General features: G+C 34.4%; 1 protein-coding gene across 1 annotated transcript in view; it reads right to left on the reverse strand.

Annotated features, from left to right (window-relative positions):
* Positions 1–16,954, reverse strand: part of LOC145254538 (transient receptor potential cation channel subfamily M member-like 2) — a 401,110-nt gene that overhangs the window by 16,851 nt on the left and 367,305 nt on the right. The window contains exons 23-26 of the mRNA XM_080113067.1: positions 15,779–15,992; positions 12,618–12,763; positions 10,421–10,560; positions 337–455 (exon numbers count right to left, since the gene is read on the reverse strand). Of these exons, the coding sequence (XP_079969193.1) occupies positions 337–455; positions 10,421–10,560; positions 12,618–12,763; positions 15,779–15,992 (619 nt within the window). The remainder of the gene's footprint in view (positions 1–336; positions 456–10,420; positions 10,561–12,617; positions 12,764–15,778; positions 15,993–16,954) is intronic.

Raw genomic sequence — 16,954 nt, forward strand, 5'->3', positions numbered from 1 at the left:
TTGAAGATTTACTTCAAATTTGTAAAATGTTTGATTGTATTAAAAAAAAAAAAAAGTCAGAGCATGCAGGGTTCCCTTCTACAAATGAAAAATTTACTTTCACCATGATTAATGTTTGTGCAAAATTTAAAAAAAAAAAATAAATAAATAAATAAACAAATAAAAAAAAACCCTCAAGGTGTGGTTATTGAGAAAAGTGCAAACAAATGAACAGACGAACGATTTTGGGGCAATTTAACCCCTGTAATGCTCCTTAGGGGGTAACCAGAGTTATACTGGGAAACTCCATTCTAGCAAGAAAAAAAAAAAAAAATAAATAAATATAACAAAACTCACCTCCCAAGGCACATATTTGTCAAAGACTGGGAATCTAGCAATTTTAGTGCCAGGGTAAGGAGACTGGCGTGCTGCAACGTGAAGACTCTGACCTTTCGTACTTGACACACCCTGAACATCTAAATAAAGAAACAAAGAATAGATATTCAAATTTAAACATTATTTAAAACTAGCATATATCTAATATATAAAATTAAGTCAGACGGATATTTTTAGCCTCCATCCTAAAATATCAATATTTTAATCTGAATAGCCATTCTATTTTCTTTGGGAAAAGGAAAATAGTCATTTCTGAATTTTTGAGATGAGGATTGGTTATTTGGATTTATCGGACTACTGTTCTCATTTTGAATGTAATTTTCACAAGATTTTGGCCGATGTAACCTCTCACCTTCTTCAGGTATATCTTGTCAAACTTGGGAATGTTTCTGTTGGGATTTTGAATGGAATTTCAAGTGGACCCCTTTATTTACTTCATGGTGGTAACATGCTCTTCTTCCATCAGCCATAACTGGATAGAGGTCCTAAGTAATTCATAATTGTATTTTTCGGTTACCCACACCAAAGATTGAACCTTCAACTTTCAGGAGAAGGTCACTTTTTACAATTGATTTTTTTCAAGTAATATAACCACTGTGCCACAGGTCCTTGCGCAAGGACCCATGGTGCAGTGGTTAAAGTACGTAAAATTATTCCTGCTCGGTCAGGGAAAACATTAGAGGAACTGATGAAAATGGAGTTGAGAGAAAGAGAGATAAATAAAGACCTAGCCAGAGATAAACAAGTTTGGAAGTCGATTTCTTAAAGCCATTTAATAGCAAGTAAAACAGCTGTTAAACCATATATAATAATGGTTTATATGAACATACATGCGATTCTTAGCATTTAAATCCTCTGTATGATAGATTTTAATTTAAGAGATAAGTAATCAAAGACATGAACTTGCAGTTTAAGAATGCTACAAATCTTGAATACATTTTTAGTTTCATTGGTAAAGCTGTAAATGATTCAAGCTTATATAACACCTAGAAGATGTACCCAGCATTTACTTTTAAAAACCATGTTGATTTTTTTTTTAAGTGAAACCTCACATTTTTTAAATTTTGTCCTGAAAAGATTGAATACCTACAACAATTTTTTCTGTTTCATTCAACGTTTTTTTAGATTAAAAAAAAAAAAAATCACTCCACAAAGAAGAAATAAAATGTATTGAATCAAAAACTCATGCATTTCTTTAAGAGAATAAAAAAAAAAGGAAAATTGGTTGAGTTTTTTTTTTTAACGGCAAAAACTGATAAATGAAATGTGATCATTTTTCAAGTACGATGGCCCAACTTTTGTTTACAGCAAACACATGCCAGAAATAGAAAATGAGATTAATTCTGGCGCTTACAGCCACCATAGTTCTCAACTCTAAGAAAGGGAGACGGTTGTCTCCCCTTTTTTCCATTTGTGACAAGCTGAAGTCGTATTTTTTAATCATTGCTTAAAAAATTTTATTATTTAAAAAGTACATTGAACATAAAATATAAATATGGATAAATTCTTAAGGAAGAATGGAAGTACCCATTGATTAGTATTTTTTATAGGTGATTTTTTGGAATTTATATATATTTATTATATTCGAAGCAAGTTAAAATTCGTTGATTTTCTTGAAATTTATTTTAAAGAAAACCGATTTAAAAAAAACATATTGCATATTTTGCTATTAAACCTGTTATTATTTTAAATTTTGGTCTTTGCTCCTTTTATTGAAAAAAAATTAGGGTTTAAATTACATTTTTTAAGTAGTTATTAGCTTCGGAAGATAGTAAGTCTAATTATTCAAGTTTTTATCATGAATTTTTAATAGCGATTTCTGACACTGGTACTGAGGCGCCTCTACTGAGGAATGGTAATCATTTTTTGTAGGCCAGAGTTTTTTTTTTTTTTTTTTTTTTTTTTTTTTTTACACAGTGATCACCACTTATCAAGGCCCGGAAGCCACTCAGGGATAAGGGTTATTGCAAGTACATTACGTTAGTGAGGAGATTTGCTGATATGTTTACTTAAGGGCGCGGTTCATTAGGAATTTGTTAACATTGGACTTGAAGACAACCAAGTTGTAGTCCGGAGGGAAGCAGGCAGACGGAACAGAGTTCCACAGGCGTGCAGTTCTAAGAAAGAAGCTTTGTTCATGGAATCTGCGTTTTGATTTAAGCATAGATAAAGAGTGGGGGAAATTTTTCACAGTGGATTCAGCTAGACGGGTGTTTTTCGTGAAAGATTGGCGAGGGGGGACCAGAGATTGGATTTCAGACGAGCATCTGCCATGGAAATAACGATAAAACAAGGACAGGCTCGCAACGTCTCTTCTGTGGGAGAGAGGTTGCAGGGTAGAGAAAAGGGCATCCCCCACTAAGCCACGAAGTCTATTTTGTACTCTGTCAAGGCAGGATAGGCTGTTTTTAGCAGCTCCTGCCCAGATATGGCAACAGTATTCCATCCTTGGACGTACTTGGCTTTTATATAGATAGAGAATTGCATCAGTAGTGAGATATCTTCTGGAGCGGTAGAAGGATCCCACCATCTTTCCAGCGACCTTGGCAACAGACTTGATGTACGTGTTCCATTTCAGATCAGGAGTAAAGGTCAAACCCAGAAGCTTGTCAAAACACGGGGCCTCACCCAGACGAGAGCCATCCATCACAATTGATGCCAGATGGGGATCAGAGCGTTGATGATGTAAGGATAGGAGTTTCGTTTTGGATGCATTAAAGGTAACCAGCCACATCTTCCCCCACTGAACCACGCGCTCGAGATCAGAGGAGAGAGAATCAGAGAGAACTTTGTCATTTACAGCCTTTGATGTGTTGCTGTAGATGGTCGTGTCATCAGCATAGATGTCAACGAATGATTTAAGTATGTGTTTAGGGAGGTCATTGATGTAGATCAGGAAGAGAGTTGGGCCCAGGATTGACCCCTGAGGGACTTCAGCATTTATATTGCAGGCCTCCGATTTTTGTCCATTGACCACTACTCTTATGAGCCTATCGGAGAGAAATGATTTAATGATTGAGAAAACATTTCCAGTTATACCGTAGCTGGAAATCTTGTGAAGTAGACCCTTATGCCATACCTTGTCGAAGGCCTTTGATATGTCGAGAGCAATTGCCCTAGAAAGGAAGCCTTTCTCAAGAGATTCACTAATCCTGTGGGATATAACCGTCAGCACATCTGCGGTAGATCTTGCAGAGCAGAAACCATATTGTGTGTCACTAAGAAGGCTATTCCTGCTGAGGTGGTTGACTATTTCTCTATTTAATATGGATTCCAGCAACTTACTCATAACACACAGGAGACTTATAGGTCTGTATTGAGAGGGAGATGACTTATCACCTGAATTCTTAAATACAGGGCAAACCACCTGAATTCTTAAATACAGGGCAAACTGATGAGGTCTTCCAGGGAGTCGGAAAGCACTTCTCCTTAAGGCAGCGCTTAAATAGTTTCGTAAGTATGGGAGCAAGTTCTGGTTGAAGCTTTTTTAACACTATAATTGGGATGCCATCAGGGCCAGTTGCTTTACTGGAATCTAGGTTCTTTATTAGCTTGATCCCCAGCTGGCATCAATTGTGATGGATGGCTCTCGTCTGGGTGAGGCCCCGTGTTTTGACAAGCTTCTGGGTTTGACCTTTACTCCTGATCTGAAATGGAACACGTACATCCAGTCTGTTGCCAAGGTCGCAGGAAAGATGGTGGGATCCTTCTACCGCTCCAGAAGATATCTCACTACTGATGCAATTCTCTATCTATATAAAAGCAAAGTACGGCCAAGGATGGAATACTGTTGCCATATCTGGGCAGGAGCTGCCAAAAACAGCCTATCATGCCTTGACAGAGTACAAAATAGACTTCGTGGTTTAGTGGGGGATGCCCTTTTCTCTACCCTGCAACCCCTCTCCCACAGAAGAGACGTTGCGAGCCTATCCTTGTTTTATCGTTATTTTCATGGCAGGTGCTCGTCTGAACTCCCATCCCTGGTCCCCCCTCGCCAAACTTTCACGAAAAACACCCGTCTAGCTGAATCCACTGTGAAAAATTTCCCCCACTCTATATCTGTGCCTAAATCAAAACGCGGATTTCATGAGCAAAGCTTCTTTCTTAGAACTGCACGCCTGTGGAACTCTGTTCCGTCTGCCTGCTTCCCTCCGGACTACAACTTGGATGTCTTCAAGTCTAATGTTAACAAATTCCTAATGAACCGCCCCCCTAATTAAACACTTCATAAAATCTCCTCAGTAACGTGATGTACTTGCAATAACCCTTATCCCTGAGTGGCTTCCGGGCCTTGATAAGTGGTGATCACTGTGTAAAAAAAAAAAAAAAAAAAAAAAGCTTGGCGACCTCATGCACGGATATTTGTATGTTACCTAGCTTGTTCTGTGTTATAGGAGGAAATATGGGGAGTTGATGGCCTTCGTCGCATAGGGTAGAATTAGCTGCAAAGTTCTTTGCAAATAGTTTGGCCTTGTCTGACGCTGACGAGATGACCTCTGGTCCATTGATAATGGTTGGGTTCAGGATCCTATTTGTTATTTGCCAAAACTGGTGGGATCCAAGCCGCTGATCAGCTACCTTGGATTTAACAGACTGGGCATATAGCTCTCTTGCATTTTTTATTACTCTTTTACAGTGGTTGCTGGCAGACCTAAAAGCAGCTTTAGTCTCAGTGCATCTATTACGTTGGTAGCTATGGAAAAAGTGATTTCTGTGCGCGATAGCAGCAGCACATTCTGGGGAGAACCATGGCTGGCTGTTAGGTTTTTGTTGGAATTTTTTAGATGGTATGAATTGGTCTATGCCTGCAATTAACCATTCGGTCAGATCTGATACTATAGAGGACACATCCTTTTTAAACATGGAGTGCAGAGGTAAATCAGATATGAATGTACGGAAGCTATCCCAGTCAGCCATAGAGTATCGGTATACAGTACGGTGGAGGGGTACGTCTGGGGGCTTCTTACATTTCGTTTTTATCTTAACTGATACGACGGAGTGGTCGGAGGATCCTAGAGGAGAATGAACGGAATATGAACATAGGGGAAGTTGAGAGAAAAAGGTCTAAGAGGCTTGCATATTGACCAGGTGTATCGGGCACACGGGTGGGTTCGCGAACAATCTGAGTGAGATCATAAGCAATAGCAAAATCATGACAAAACCTCCCCTCATCATCTGTCTTATTTGAATGGGTCAGCCATTCCACGTTATGGACGTTGAAGTCACCACATATGTGGATGTTAGCCGAGGGATGTGAAGACAGTATGTGGTCTATTTTCTCAGATATGCTCTTAAAGATAGTAACTCCGCTGTTGTGGGGCCTATAGAGGGCAAATATAAATGCAGTGGTGTTAGCAAGTACAACCCTGAAGCACATATAGGGTAAATTAGGATCTTCTCTAGAGATATCCCTGCCACACGGGAAGCCATCCTTAATGTAGGCACATATTCCATGCCCATGGCGATCTTGGGGGTCAGATTTAGCTGTTAAAGAGAGTACTCTTCTTCTAGGGCACTGGCCTTTCAAATCCCATTTTTTGACTAGTGTGTCACATCTTCCTACCGTGGGAGGGAGTTAAATAACATTGTCAAGAAAATAATGTGCTTCATTGAAATTTATTAAAAAAAATATTAAGTTAGACCCTGACAACTATTTTTTTTTTCAAATAATCATTTACAAAAAAAAAAAAAAATTTTAAAAGCACTAAGGGAGATAACTTTTATAAAATATAACAAGAGCTACCTTACAACTAAAATCATTTTTTTTTTTTTCGGTAGAATTTAACAAGTCTACAAACAAATAAGAATGAAAATGCATTCACTGCACCATGGACAACACTAGGTATGTATAGCTAATTATTTATTTAAGAATTACTCCCCACCCCCCACCAGAAAAAAAATTTCGAAGATATTTATGTGGTTTAAAAAGGAAAAAAAAAATGAAAGTAAAAATACACCCTGACAATAACCACTGCTAATGATACATTACCTGAAAGTACTTTCTTAAAACTCCTCGACTTAACATTCATAGGGAACAGAAGTTGAAACAAATATATCGAAGCAAAGCTGCTACAAAGAAGGTGGGATCCCTCTACCGGGCTAGAAAGTTACTTACGTCTGAGAGTATCCTATACCTCTACAAGGTGACCATTTTTGCCCTTGTATGGAGTATTGTTGCTGGTACATCTGCTACTAGTCTCTCACGCTTAAAGTTTAAAAGAGATGTGCCAACCTAATAGGTCCTGCACCGTCAGTTGAGCTTCAACCTCTGTCCCATCAACAAAATGTTGCATCCCTCTACCTGTTATACAAGTATTTTAATGGTAGGTGCCTCCATGAACTACAAGCCCTTGTATTCCCTAGATGTAAATACTGCAGACAAACCTGACAACCAACAAAATCCCACCCCTACACAGTACAGATCCCCCAGCCCTTTACTCTAATAGTTTCTTCCCTAGAACTGCTAGGCTTTGAAATTCCCTTTGAGGGTTTCTGCTTTCCCAACTGTACTGACATGCAGAAGTTCAGGTGTAATGTAAACAGACATCTTGATGCTCAACTCCCTACATAGTATCCCCGCAAATTATGTGCCAGATAGTAGCTCCCTAGATCAAAGTGGTACTTTGCCTTATTTGGGGTGAAAATGCAATTTTTTTTTCTTTTTAAATACCTAGTAGGAACAACTATAAAATTCTGCTAAGAAGATCTTCTTGGGATCATGTAACAGTAGAATACAAATAAATATCGATCACAATTTTTTTTCTCCAACTGATTCAAGAATTGTTTTCATTTCTGGCTTTCTTTATATAAATCTAGCAGGCCACCCAGCATTGCCTGGCTATAAAATACGCTTAAATATATTTTCATTAATGCAGATTTCGTATATACTAGCAGTTCAGCTCGGCTTTTCTCGGGCCCTATGTTCTGTTAAAACTTTATATGCATATGTATATATTAAAAAGTGTGAATATGTATGGTAATGCCTTTCTATATAATAGGCTTCTTTAACTACCATAGAGAAAAGTTGCTAGAGACCGTAGAGGTAAAATTTTCTTTTACTTTGACCCTAATTTTGACCCCTTAACACTTATTGTTTTGGGCTCAAATCAAATTAAAATGTCTGACCCATATCCAAGTAACCAACATCTAAAATTTCAAGTATTTAGACCCAAAACTAGTAGAGGAGTTTGGTAGAATCTACAAAAGGTCAATTCTTTCAACTTTGACCTCTTGGCAGCCAAATTTTCGCCCCAAAAATAATTAAAAAGCTTGCTGAAAGTCTGAATACCCTTTATGTAAACTTTCAAATGTTTAGACACAAAATTGGCTGAATAGTTTGCTAGAAACCGCAAAGGTCAAATCTTTTGAACTTTAACCTCTTGGAAGCAAAATTTTCAGGAAAAAAAAAAAAAAGATTAAAAAGCTTGCACTATGTTTGAATACACTTTATGTAAAATTTCAAACGTTTAGACCAAAAATTGGTTGACTTATTTGTTAGATACCACAGAGATCAATTTTTTTTTTAACTTTGACTCCAATTTTGACTCTTTAACATTTGTTTTGGGCTCAAATCAAATTATAAAATTAGATCCATGTCCAAGTACCCTATATCTAAAATTTCAAGTGTTTAGACCCAAAATTGGCAGAGGAGTTTGGTAGAGTTCTCAAATATCAAATTGCTGAACTTTGACACCTTAACAAAATTTCTGGCTGAAACCCGATTAAAAAGATTTTTCCAAATCTCAATACCTCGTACGTAAAATTTTGAGTCTGTAGACTGAAAATTGACAGTTATTTGGTAGGAAAATGTACACAAACACACACAAACATTTTCACTTTTATAGATATACTAGACTACCCGAGACCCATTGGGTTAGTATGTTATATTAGCTATGGAATTAATGTATGAGCGTGATACTTGTGATGTAAAAAAAAGTTTTTTGGGACATAACAGAAACATTTCTATAAAGTATATTAAAATGAAAAAGAATATAGATAGATTTCTATGAGTCGTTCTGTTTATAATTGTTTATTTTTGGAAAAAAAAACTTACAGCCATTGAATTATAAGTGGTTTGCCATACTTATAGGTAAATGTGCACTGAAAATATACCATAATATTTAAAGTTCAATTCAAATTTTGATATATCTTAATTTAAACACGAAAAACAAAATTCTGACACTGAAAACGTATACAGTAAAACAATACATTTTATTGTCGTGTTGATTATTTATTTGTAACACAAATTAAAAAAAAAACATTTTTGGGGTTATTTATTTATGTTGGTAGTGTAGAAGAAAATGTATGAATGTTTTTTAAGAAAGGTGTATTAAAAAATGGAGAATAAATTAAAAAAAAAATGAAGACAGTAGGTAAATCGCCGTTGTAAAATGTTCTTATGTTTGTCAATGAGTTAAAGTAGATTTATTTGTAAGAAAATTGCGTTAAAATAACTTAAACGTTATACGGAAATGAATGATTATAAAAAAATAAATGCAGAAAGTACTAATTGTTTATTTGGATAATTTAAATGCGAAAAAAAACAAAAACAATTGGGATACTGAAAATGTACACAGTAAAACAATACATTTTATAGTCACGTTGATTATTTGTTTATGTATACATGAGCAATCGGAAGTTGTATGTTGGGTTACAACACACGTTACAAGGTCACTTAAGTTTTATAATTATATAAATAGATTATTATATTATATTGGATCCAATATGTAGTAATTATTTAAAAAGTTAAAATGACATGTGCCACCACCCAGAATTAAAATCCAAACGTTTAGCTTACAATTTACTTTTTCCTTTGACATTAATGTCTGAGTGATGAAGGCATGTTTGCTGCAAGGTTAAATAGCTATTATATTACACATGCATATGCCGTTGTTCAACCTTCACCTGGCAAATTCCATTTTTTTAATTTTCACATTTTGCACAGATTTGGCCCGGCTAAAACCCAAACACAAAGTTTCACATGGGTTCAAATACCTTATATATTAAGTTTCATATCTGTAGACCAAAAACTGACAGGAGTTTGGTAGGCAAAATTTTTTAAACAAATATATTTATGCATACATAAATGTATATAGAAATAGGTTTGTGTTTACTATAACCTTTTTACACAAATATTATGCAAGTATAAATCCTGTAGAATCTATATATTAATTTGATAGTGTATGTGTTATTTTCTGTGTCACGCTTGCATCCAGGTTGTTTAATTGTTATGTACTTCCATTTCTTGTCAGAAATAATTTACCAAGAATTCTTCATTTTGGTTTCGGTTATAGCTGATGGCACTTAAGTTATCTATTTTTTTTATAAATAATTTTATCAAGAATTCTTCATAAGTTTTGGTTTCTGTTATGGCTGAAGGAACTCAAGTTTATATATATATATATATATATATATATATATATATATATATATATATATATATTTTTTTTTTTCATAAGTTTTTATTTCGGTTTCAATTCGAGCTAATGCATCCAAGTCATATATTTTTTTAATCGCAACCTTATAATATATAAAAATCGATAGAACATTAACTCTATAATAATATATACAAAATCTGCAAGAATTAAAATATCATATTTAAGTGTACTTTACGACCGGGCTACACCGGACGTCCCTGCTAGCTTAGATAAATACTTTTGTAATTTTAACGAAACAGCTACAATAATATCAGAGCGTCTCCATTTACACCGAACATCTACAGAATGCCAACATCAGTATATTACATACGAAGGAGTACCCTGTAGAATTTCCACAGGTCCCGCTAGTATCTGCATGACTGTAATTACATGTAATAATTAACTAAAGATGATCATCACATAAGAAAACCGGAAAAACTAATAGGGAATTAATTAAAATGAATGTTTAAAAAAATATGCAAATTAGCTAGATCTTTTGCAGATGAATGACCCATGTATAACAAAGTTGTAATTTCTTTTTAAATAAATAGAAAAAAAGATTTTACTATGAATATCAATACACAAAAAATATCCAAATTTTTAAGCAGTACTGATAGAAAATAACTCACCAGACTTATCCAGCATATGTTTGATGTCTTCCAGGTATATTCGACTCGTCTGCAATGCTCTTTCAAGTTCGACAACTCGATCACTAAGACGTTTGATATTCTTTTTCTGCAGCTGCATATCATCTCTTAAATTGTTGACGCTGCATGAAGAAAAAATTCAGAGAAGAATACATCACAGAAATAATTCCAATAAAAATGGGTTTGATTGGATTATTCTATATGTAATGTTGTCCGGGAGCCAACACATTGTAGACTCAGTCACAAAGGAGATAAAGAATAGGAAAGAGGAAAGAACTCCAACTCCTTTTTTTTTTCCCTCTGTTTTGTACCACAACATTTCCTCATTGTTACGGCCGTGACACCACCCAAGTCACTAATGTGATAGTCTTCTCAAATGTGCTCTCAAACATCATCCACATCTCTAACGTAATCATCTTTTGAACATGCTCTCCCCTTTTTATAGTCTTCTTTTCCCTTACTGTAACGTCATTTCATTCACGGCTCGATATTTGCATATAGCCATCTGCGTTATGTTATACAGCATATCTCTACAATTATATAAATGCAACTTTGTGTGTGTGAGAGAGTTCGTTCCTTATAGATTCCAAAATGGCTAAACAGATTTTCTTTAAAATTTACAGAACTTTAGTGTACAAGTCTGGGAGTGATCTTAGTTAAGTTTTGTCTCAGAATACTTCCGATAATTATCGATAATCAAAACCGTTATTTTAATTTATCTATCATCGGTAAAGCCATTTTTTCCATGTCGTCGCTTAGCAACAATGATGGCACAATGGGCCGTAAAAATTCTACTGTGGATAAGTTGATAGCATGTTTTTTTATATATATATATATATATATATATATGACGTATTCTGTAGGTTCAAACCCCGCATGTAAATTTCTTAATTTTTTTTTTTCGTTAACTGGAAAGAAGTTTATATAAAATAATTTTATAAAAGAAACAGTAGGTTCTCTAGAGTGCAATGTAGAATAACATATATTTTGGATTTGCATTCAGCTCTATGCTTGGTTTGCTCAGTAGGTTGTTATGTCCAAGCATGTGAGCTGTTTCTTTAAGTTTTCTCACTTTCCAGTGGGTCTCTCTGTTTATTATTTTTACTTCATCCCATAGGGGGCGATGGTCCCCCCTCTCCATCCAGAATATCAGTTCATACCAAAAGATAAAATTCTTTTACAATATAAATTGGGTGAAAGAGAAATAGTCTACTTGATGACAACTTCTGGTTTGGAAATTGAAAATTGACAAGCAGTGGTTATCAAAAAGCAGCCATCATTATTTTCTTTATCATCGTTATTTGCAGATTCCGACTCTGTGGAAGGAACCAGGAGTCTTTGAAAAATCGAATTCCAGGTAATACTAGAGGCTAGCTCAGAACACTTCCATAATCATCTACAGCAATTTCTCTGATGCCGTTGAATAAAAGTTCTTTAAGAATATTCTGTATTGGATATGCCAATACTATGATGTTTTAATATTTAAATTCTGTTAAATTTCTACATATAAAAACTATTTGACTGTTTAAAACATAAAATAAGGTGTTTTAAAGTGTTGGATATTATGACTTCCGGGCAGTGCCAGGTTACCCAAGGGAGTGAGTGAAACAAAAAGATAACACTGTGATATATTCAATATCATTGAAATATGATATATTCAATGTCATTGAATATATCATATTTCAATGTCATTGAGATATGATATATTTCAATGAGATTGAAATATATATGATGATATGATATATTCAATGTCATTGAAATATATTTCAATAGAGAAGAATGTTGGAAAAATAAAATACTTGAAACAATACCTGTGACGTAACAGGTACAATTCACAGGGGACGGTCAAGGAAAACATAGGAGGAAGTGATAAAAATGGACTTGACATAAAGGGAGATAAATAAAGATCTGTCCAGTGATAGGTTTTAAGTCAGTTTTTTTTTTTAATTTTAAGCCGTCCAACACATGTCACCATGTAAAATGGATCTTACATCAATGATGATGAGGATAGCTATTATCTTTCATTTCACAAAATAAAGAATTTATTCAACAATTTGCAAAAAAAAAAAAAACAAAAAAAACAAATGCAAAGTGAATCATTAAAAAGTTAAGCAAATGGAGAAATATTTGCATTGACGCCAAGGAAAAATAAGTGGAAAAAAAAGAAAAAGTGTCTTACATTTCTGCTTGTTTTTTTGGAATATCTGCCATTTTCTGCTGCGTCTCTAATGTATGGGAATATTCTTTCGCACATTTTTTCCAGTAACTGTAATCTTCTGACCTCTTGAACCTTTGAGTCGGGCGGGATGAAGAAGCAGTTTCTGGCTAGCAAAACGAAACAGAAAGTAAAATTAAAATAAGCTACTTTATAAGGATCAAGGAATTCAATAACCCCAATCATATTTGTTTTGTTTTCATATTAATTCTTTTGCAGTCTTTTAATGCTAAATACAATAATTTTTATAGAAATTCCTACCCTTCAATTTCTTAATATCTTCAAAGATTTATTTATAGTGTTTGCTTTAACTTGATTTTCACAGTATAAATTTATATGTATAGCATGGGTTGTAGTTTCTACCAACATCAAATGTTGTCGTGGTCACATAGCAAAGAAAGAGGGAGAGGGACAGAAAGAGAGAGGGTGGAAGTTCAATTTTGTTTTTAATTATTTTATCGCAATTTAAAAAAAAAAATTTTAAACCTCACAGAAACCCCCAAATTTATCTGGTCCTAAGTTCCAATCTATCGTCCCCCATTCGCAAAACTTTCTCAAGAAACACCCGTCTAGCAGAAAACACTATCAATAATTTCCCCTACTCTTTATCTGTGCCTAAACCTAAACATAGATTCCATGAACAAAGATTCTTTCTTAGAATTGTCTTCCGTTTTCCTGCTTTCCAGCTGACTAGAATATGGTTGTCTTCAAGTCTTACGTAAACAAGTTTTTGATAAGCTGTTCCATACAAGTTAACAAATTTACAGAATTTCCATTACTAACGATTACTTTATTGTCCAATTGTCTACTGTACACTTTTAACCCTTATCTTCGAGTGGCTTCTTGGCCTTAATAAGTGGTGATGCCTTTGTAAAAAAAAAAAAAGACTTGCTTAGTTTTCAAAAATGCAAAATATCGATCTCATCTCCTTCACTACAAATGACTTGCTGTTCAAAAATGCCAAAACAAGAGAATACTTTCAGGACTATCAATTGTTTAGATTGTTGTGTCGATGTCTGAATGTTAGTTCATTTGGATTCATATTTGCTAGTTTTATTATGAAGAGGTTACATTTTTCCCTTTATTTTTAGGGAATTCAAGAAAATTTCTCTGGCATTCTTGAAACTTCTGGAACTCCATTCCCGTAATTTACTAGCTTCCACCACCACACATGCATATCTTTTGTATTTTATTATTATTTATTACTGATACACTCTTGAATAATTACTTAATACTTTTCAGCATGCAAAATATGTGGATGTATTTTTACAACTGTGTAGACACATGTTTTATAAAATATATATATAAAAATAAATAATTATTTTAGTCAATTTAGGCAAAAAAAAAATTACAATTTGTCGCTATGAAAGATCAGAGGTCGGCTGATGAAATCTCTTTAGATCAAAACAGTAAATTTATTGTTGTGACAAATGGTAATTTTGTTTACCTAAATTGAATAAAATAATATTCTGCTCTTTTTACTGTACACTACCAACAACTTCGTTAAATTCAATGGTTTTTACTTTTGGATACTTTTATCTGGAATAAGTGTGTGTGTGTATGTGTGTATGGAAGATTAATTTATGGCATGATAGATAAGTACGGCAGCATGTTATGAGAATGAAGGATATAAACAGATCATTAAAACTAGGACAAGATATTTTGGTTAATTCAACCATATTCATTTGTTAAAATGAGCTTTATTAAACAGAACTCAACATTTTATACAATGAAGTGTGGAAGATAAACTAATGGAGGTGGAAGCGGTTGAGGAAGGAAAAAATAGATATAGTATGTAGTGGATTGGATATGTTGGTTGGTTGGTTGTTTGTTTTACAGCATATCAACCCTTTTCAGGTTATTTAATGCTGAATCCAGTTATTTTGAAGAAAATCTTTTTAATAGGATATATATTGTTTTTTTCAAATCGATTTCTATTTAACCCATAGTTGGGGTCCTAACAGGTACTACCACTCCGGTTCAGAGTGGACCTGAGAATAATGGCAATTAAAGAGTGGCTCCACACTCCCCAAAGCCCGCAAGCTGGGGTCTCACCATCGGATATAGTTTAAGTTCATATCCAGGGCCATGGATTGGATATGTAAGGAGATAAAAAGGTAGAGATGTTAGGCATGGAAAAAGTGGGAGACAAGTAGCATAGGAGAAGCATGAGGGAGGAAGAGGTAGAGAGTAAGCAAAGGAATGGAGATGATTCAAATTGTTACGAAATAACAGGAGGTGGGAAGAAAGAGTCCTTGAGATAGTACCTTTTGTCTCAGGTCTATACCTTAGAGCTCTACTTGCAACTAAATATCTCAGGCAGATTTCTATTTAGGTCTAACTGATTTTGAAAATGTGGCAAGATAACTACAGTAGAACCCCGGGATACAGTGGCTCTATGATACAGTTTTTCCAGGTTATGATGTGGAATACGATCTTTTTCCGGCCCTTGGTTATGGTATTTGCCCCGCCTTACGATGTTATTTATAATCTTATTTCATTATATAGATGTGTATTATATACTGTACTGTATTTTCTTACTGATTTTTAATGCTGCATCTCAGGGTTTTACTGTATTAAGTTTAAGAATAACTTTATGTACTGTATGGTATACTTTCTCAAATTCTTTTTCCTTTAAAAACAAACTGTTAGATTTGGTAATGTTGATATGAGATGGATTCATTCTTTCTTTTTTATGGACTGTTATCCTCAACCCCATAGTTGTTGTTTTACCACATTTCAGCCAACTCATTCTTTGGCCTGCTACAGGTGGGTTATCACGATGGGATATGAATGCTGAGTCTTATAACTGCATCCCTAGTAATTACTGCCTTGCACAGTTATTGTCTCACCACATTTTGGCCAACTAATCCTTTGGCCTGCTTTGGATAGGATCGAAACTGCTATCTTTAGACAATGCTTGCTTGGACTCAACACCTCTATTCGTTGCGCTACAGGCCCCGAAGGAGGAGTTGGCTGAAATGTAGTGAAACAAAAACAACTATGAAGATGAGGGTAACAGTCCACAAAAAAGAATGAATACACAAATTACTCATCTCACAGGATTCCAATAAAAATAATACATAATAGATGGATTAAGTTTAGAATATTTTATTTTGACTTACCGATGTAGTTTTTTTCCAACAATGACAGAAGAATTCACAGTTCCTTTTACATTTTTTTAGTTTTCTATAGATCAACCTAACAAACATAGCAATGTAACTAATAAAGGTCAGAGGTGGCGGAAAGCACAAGCGTTCTTCAAAATCAACAACCAAAGCATAACGTTGAAATTTCCAGATGGAAGCTGCTTCATTGTCAACTTTACTGATTGTCAACCTAAGAAATAAAAAGAAAGTAAACAGATTCAAATTTAGCAACAATAATTAGGATATAGTAAAAAAAAGGAATTAAACAATGGTATCAATTTTAAGTAATTGACTGCATTAATAACACAAAATATTTTTAATACTATTACCTTACAATTTCTTTTAAAAGCTAAATCCCACGAATGACATTAAATAGTTTGGTTCTGGGCTTGACAACTGACCAAACAGTCAGAGGTAGGTTCCTCCTGATCCCACCCTCCTAGATGGAGCTGGTATTTACTTCCTTCCCACTGCAGGAGGATGTGACAAGACCAGAAGATGGGAAGTAAGAGTAAAATCAGCATTATTAAAGGAGGAGCATGTACTATGAGAAGATGTACCTGGCATTGCCTGATATTAAATGTAACATTAAATTCCTTTATAAAAAATGAAGTAAAAAAAAAAAGAAACTTAGGTGGAATGCAACCATAGCATGATGTAAAGCAAAAAATATTGCAATGATTTGCAGCTCCAATGGAAGTTGGGAATAAAGTTTTTATATATATATATATATATATATATATATATATATAAATCCCCGAAACAGTGTTTCATGGTAAACAACTGATGATCCCTTAAAAAATAAATTATTAGTAAATTTGAGAGCGAGTTGATGCAGTGATTGCAGGTGATTAAATGACTTACTGACTAGATGGTTTTTTAACGAATGATAAAATTTTTTTTTTTTTTGAATAGTTTTAAAGGTTAAAAACTTCAAAGACTATATATATATATATATATATATATATATATAATTATAACTTGAGATTTGGCATTTCTTCAAAGGGAGACATTTGTTACAGGACTTCAAGGAACAGACTGAGAGAACTATTCATCACTTTGAAGAAGGTGTGTGCTTTGTTTGGGCCAAGCAGACAAAGATGTTTATTAGTTGTTTGTAAAGGACTGCTTTGCATATACTTATTTGTCATG

Source organism: Euprymna scolopes, chromosome 3, assembly GCF_053919585.1.
Source record: "Euprymna scolopes isolate OS-2025 chromosome 3, ASM5391958v1, whole genome shotgun sequence".
NCBI classification, from domain to species: domain Eukaryota; kingdom Metazoa; phylum Mollusca; class Cephalopoda; order Sepiida; family Sepiolidae; genus Euprymna; species Euprymna scolopes.